Source organism: Plasmodium reichenowi, chromosome 8 (genome assembly GCF_001601855.1).
Source record: "Plasmodium reichenowi strain SY57 chromosome 8, whole genome shotgun sequence".
Classification (NCBI taxonomy): Eukaryota; Apicomplexa; class Aconoidasida; order Haemosporida; family Plasmodiidae; genus Plasmodium; species Plasmodium reichenowi.
Genome location: NC_033653.1, coordinates 1,061,085 through 1,067,396, shown reverse-complemented (window position 1 = coordinate 1,067,396; position 6,312 = coordinate 1,061,085). Strand labels below are relative to the sequence as shown.

Sequence of the window (6,312 nt, the reverse complement as noted above, 5' to 3'; positions counted from 1 at the left end):
TTTTTTTATATAAAAAATTTTTTTTATAAAAAAAAAAAAAATTTTTTTTTTTTTTTTTTTTTATTATTTAATAATATATATATTTATATATTTTATTTTTATTTATATATAGTTAGTTATTGTGAAATTCAAGCCTAAAGGCAAAAAGAAAAAAAAAAAAAAAAATATATATATATATATACATTATATAGTAAAGAATAATTCATTTAAATAAAACTTTTTTATTTTATTTTATTTTATTTTTTATATAACAAAATAGATAAATATGAAGACAAAAATTTGTAGTTATATTCATTATATTGTTTTATTTTTACTTGCAACAACAACAGTACATACAGCAAGTAACAATCCAGAAGAATCAGAGGTTGCAATTGGTATTGATTTAGGTACCACCTATTCGTGTGTTGGTATATGTAGGAATGGTGTAGTGGATATTATAGCTAATGATCAAGGTAATAGAACTACCCCATCCTATGTTGCCTTTACAGATACAGAACGATTAATTGGTGATGCTGCTAAAAACCAAGCCTCCAGGAATCCAGAAAATACAGTTTTTGATGCAAAAAGATTAATAGGAAGAAAATTTTCAGAACCAACTGTACAAAGTGATATGAAACACTGGCCATTTACTGTAAAAAGTGGTTCTGATGGAAAACCAATGATTGAAGTATCATATCAAGGAGAAAAGAAAACATTCCATCCTGAAGAAATATCTTCAATGGTGTTAAAAAAAATGAAAGAAGTTGCAGAGACATACTTAGGAAAACCAGTTAAAAATGCTGTTATTACTGTTCCAGCTTATTTCAATGATTCACAAAGACAAGCTACCAAAGATGCAGGTGCCATTGCTGGTTTGAATGTTTTAAGAATTATTAATGAACCAACTGCAGCAGCTATAGCATATGGTTTAGATAAAAAAGGAAAAGGTGAAAAAAATATTCTAATTTTCGATTTAGGAGGAGGAACATTTGATGTTTCCTTATTAACAATTGAAGATGGAATTTTTGAAGTTAAAGCTACTTCAGGAGATACACATTTAGGAGGAGAAGATTTTGATAATAAATTAGTAAACTTTTGTGTACAAGATTTTAAAAAAAAAAATGGAGGTAAAGATATTTCCAAAAATTCAAAATCATTAAGAAGATTAAGAACACAATGTGAAAAAGCTAAACGTGTATTGTCATCATCCGCACAAGCAACTATTGAAGTTGATTCTTTATTTGATGGAATTGATTATAATGTAAATATAACTAGAGCTAAATTTGAAGAATTGTGTATGGATCAATTCCGTAATACTTTAACACCTGTTGAAAAAGTCTTAAAAGATGCAAAAATGGATAAAAGCCAAGTACATGAAATTGTTTTAGTTGGTGGTTCAACAAGAATTCCAAAAATACAACAACTTATCAAAGATTTTTTCAATGGAAAAGAACCATGTAAAGCCATTAATCCAGATGAAGCTGTTGCATATGGTGCAGCTGTACAAGCAGCTATTTTATCAGGTGATCAATCATCAGCTGTCAAAGACTTATTATTATTAGATGTCTGTCCATTGTCATTAGGATTAGAAACAGCAGGTGGTGTCATGACCAAATTAATTGAAAGAAATACAACTATACCAACCAAAAAAAATCAAACCTTTACAACATATGCCGATAACCAACCAGGTGTTTTAATTCAAGTTTATGAAGGAGAAAGAGCCATGACAAAAGATAATAATTTATTAGGAAAATTTCAATTAGAAGGTATCCCACCAGCACCAAGAAGTGTACCACAAATCGAAGTTACATTTGATATTGATGCTAATGGTATCCTAAACGTAACAGCATTAGATAAAGGTACTGGTAAACAAAACCAAATTACTATTACAAATGATAAAGGAAGATTATCAAAAGATGATATCGATCGTATGGTAAATGATGCAGAAAAATTTAAAGAAGAGGATGAACAAAATAAAAATAGAATTGAAGCAAGAAACAACCTAGAAAATTACTGCTATAATGTTAAAAACACATTACAAGATGAAAATCTAAAAACAAAAATACCAAAAGATGATTCAGAAAAATGTATGAAAACAGTTAAGTCTGTTCTTGATTGGTTAGAAAAAAATCAATCAGCAGAAACTGAAGAATATAATCAAAAAGAAAAAGATATTTCATCAGTATATAATCCCATAATGACCAAAATATATCAAGGTGCATCAGCACAAGAACCACAAAAAGCAGAAGCAACCAACTTAAGAGGTCATAATTCAGAAAATAAAGAAGCACAAAGTAATGGACCAACCGTTGAAGAAGTAAACTAAACCAAAATATACAACAATAATGTATAAAATAATAATAAATTTATATTATATATGCAATCTGTTATCTATCAAAAAGGAATACAGAACAAAAATATAAATACATACAATTTTGTCATAAACTTATTGTATATATATATATATATATATATATATGAGCGATTATATGCATATACTCATTTATAAATCTAAATTTTCTATATTATTTGTACGTAATTTAATTTTTTTTTTTGAAAGTTATAAAAATGAACTTTTTTATATTTTACTTATAAATATGTCTATAATAAAAACAATTTAATCACATATATATGTAACAAAGATTTTATTTACAATAAATTTGTATAAAAATAATCCATTTTTTATTTTTGTGTCCTAATCTTTAAAGTTTTATTTATTAATATATATATATATATATATATATATATATATATATATATTTATTTATTTATTTATATTTGAATTTATATTTATATTTGTATGTACTTAAGTGTGTATGTTATATGTATATGTTGGTATTGTAAAATATATATATATAGTAATTATTTGTTGTTTCCATAAATACAAAAAAATAATTATAATATATTTTTTTGCATTCTTTTATTTATATATTTTCCTGTTTCTTAATTTCTTTTTTTTTTTTTTCATAATAAAAATTCATAAGAACATTTATGAAATTAGTTTATTGAATATACTTGGAAACTTATAAATTCCTACATTCAATTAAAAATATATTCAAAAAAATTTCTTAATTGAGGATCTGTTTATGCAATGAAAAAAAAAAAAAAAAATTAAAGCAAATATTAAAAGAAATTTATTATTTAAGAAACTTATTTTAAATTATATACAAAAGGACTAATCCATTTATATTGCTTATATAAAATAAAATAATGATTATATATATTATCAGTTTACATTATAGAATAAATAAAAGGAAACAATCCAAATGTTGTTGCCATTTATTATATTATATTTTTTCTGTCTTTCACATATATCTAATTTTATAAATTCAAAAAAAAGTATTATAGGTTACTTTATTCTTAATAATTCTCTTTATAGAAGAAATATATATAAGCACATTTCATATCATTTTTTTTATTTCTTAAAGTTTATAATTTTTCTAATAATTTTCTGTACTTTTTCATAAAGCATATATTTAAAAAATGAACACATTCCAGACATAATAAATAATCACATTTTTCCTCTTTTGCAAAGCGTAAACATATATTCTACACATTGAAATATATTTTGGAAAACATAAATAAACTTAATTACGCCATATCTTTTATTACTTAATATATATTTTAACATTATATATATATATGTATATATAATATATATATAGTAGTACCTTTATAGGTTTATAATTAATTTAAAAATATATATATATATATATATATATAGAATAATTAAATTCACAAAAAAAAAAAAAAAATAGTTTAATTATATATAAAATCAAAATACAGAAAGCAAAAAATTAAAAAATTATACTAAAAAAAATAAAACATAAAAAGAAAAATATATATATATATATATAAGTGCAGTAATTTTAATATCATATATTGTAAAATAATGTAAACAATTAATTACACATGTACATATAAATTCAAAAAATTAGAAAGGTCCAATGAATTCTAAATATAAAAAAACTATTTTTATATAAACAAAATATTATATATATATATATATATAAACAAACGCAAAACATTTTAATATACAAAGAAATTTTATATTTTTATGTATTATATAATACAATGAAGAAATAGCATTTATATATAATATTTATAAGAAATAACAAAATAAACCTTAAAAATTTACAAAAAAAAAAAAAAAATAATAAAATATTACTTATGCCTCATAAAAATATATATATTATTCATCTTGAGGTATTTTTTTAATCATCAATGCGTTGTCAGTTAAATCCATATCATCATCACTATTTTCTTCTTCCGATATTTCTGTTGAAACTTCTTCATGAAATTTTTTATAATCAATATATGTGATTGTTTTACTTTTTATTTGTGTTATAGTCTTACTTTTTGACGATAAAGCCTTTTGATCATCTTCATCGGATTCCTCATAAACAGGACACATATCACATCTATCATTTAGAAATTCCTCATTTTTACCACAATCATCAAAATAAATATAGTCATCTACATATGTCGACAGATTAATTTTATGCATATTTTCCATAGCATATCTTCTTAAATTAATCATCACATTTTCATCATTATTATAAAAATATTCCTTTATATTATTTTGAGCAGCAATTCTAGCTTCCACTGCCTCATCAAGATAACCACGTTTTCTTATATTTATATAAGTTTCATACTCGTATTTTAGAAGTACATCACTTGTATACTGTTTAAGTTTTCTTCTGAAAAGCTCTACAAAGTATTTATTAAATATATTAAAATATCTCTCAAGGAAACGAAAATTGCTTATAATATAAAAATTCACGTTTTCGAAATAAGCATATAATTGTGAAAGGTCCATAAAACAAAGGGCATACATGACTATATTAGTAAGCTGCAAAAACACGATCTGTGTAAAACCATGAACCGATGGTTTTTGAGGAAAACCCTTGTTTTTTACGTGTTCTGTTTGTTCTCTTAAAGAAGTCGAAAAACCTCCAGGAAAATATTTTCCAGAATCAAAATATAAATTAAGAAAAAAATGAAAATATAAAAATGCTGGAGGGTCGTCACCCCAACAACCCAATAATTTATACCATTCGTTTTTTTTAAAATGGCCTATTGTACTACCTATTCTTAAAGTCAGGAAGGTTGTAGTAAGAGGAAAAAATTTTCTACCAAGGAATTGGTCTACCTTTTTAGAAGAGTAATAATTTGCACTTACTACAGCTTGATATTCACACAAAAGACTTAAATTTTTATAATTTAGCATTTCGTACATTTTAGAAGCTAACATAAAATAATTTGAAAAAATAAACGTTCTTCCATATTTTAATTGAGTTATTGGTTTTTTAGCATATGGTGGTAATAAACTGTTAGTTATATTATCCATAATACTTCCATTATATACATAAGCAAAAGTAAGATATGCAGAGACACTTGTTACTAAACCTATTTTACCACTTTTTCCATAAACCTTATCAAGATGATTTGCTTCATTACTCAACATTGTAGAAAATAACATTTGAAAGGCGGAAAACATTGTTTTTGAATAAAATCTGGAGGCCATAGAATTGTGTACTTCTAATTCCCTTTGTTCCATATTTAACTTAGAATAATTATTTGCAACATTCATAAAAAATATGTTATTTATACTCTGTTAAATAAAATGGAAAAAAGTGAAAAAAAAATTAGAAATTATGTAACATATTAATATAATTTATATGTTTTAGTGAATAAATATGCAAATATATATAACTTTACATATATATATATATATATATATATATATATATTAATTCATTTATTGATTTACTTATTTATTTATTTATTTATTTATTTATTACCATTCTATCGTTTCTCCTTTGAGTCTTGTAAGTGTCTTCTATTTTTCTAAAGAGTAAATAAACTGTTTGCAAGAAGGATGTATCCGTAAATATGTCTGTATTAAAATTATAAATTGAAAAGAGCTCATCTACCACTTCTTTCAAAATTTCTTTATGTACTTTAAAACCATATATAATACCATATTTATAAAAATTTACAGAATTTCCTAAAATACTATGAATAACATAAAATGTTCTATTCAAACCCTTTTTAACTAAAGGTGTTGCTGTTAAATATTTTCTCATATTAATTATATCAGCAAAAAATAAAATATCGTCAACATTCTTTCTAAATATATCATATGCATCTCTCATTAGCATTATTTTATTATTTATATTATAAATATTATGATATTTAAATAAACTTTTAACATGCCTTTGTTCAAAATACATTTCATACGCAGATTCAATTATTCTTTTTAAAACTTTATTCCATTCATTTATTTTTGGTGGTTCGAATTTCAGATCTAATACTCGATTATGTAATTCT

General features: G+C 23.0%; 2 protein-coding genes across 2 annotated transcripts; one reads left to right on the top strand and one right to left on the bottom strand.

Annotated features, from left to right (window-relative positions):
• Positions 1 to 265: 265 nt before the first annotated feature.
• PRSY57_0830900 (heat shock protein 70, putative) lies at positions 266 to 2,305 on the top strand (the record flags this gene model as incomplete). The annotated part of the gene is made up of 1 exon (XM_012907240.2): positions 266 to 2,305. One exon carries the CDS (start codon positions 266 to 268, stop codon positions 2,303 to 2,305), a length of 2,040 nt encoding a protein of 679 aa, XP_012762694.2.
• Positions 2,306 to 4,171: 1,866 nt separating this feature from the next.
• PRSY57_0830800 (cytoadherence linked asexual protein 8) lies at positions 4,172 to 6,312 on the bottom strand (the record flags this gene model as incomplete). Its single annotated transcript, XM_020114755.1, has 2 exons — positions 4,172 to 5,593; positions 5,784 to 6,312. Coding segments are annotated over 2 exons (1,951 nt in total), but the record flags the coding sequence as incomplete, so codon positions are not given.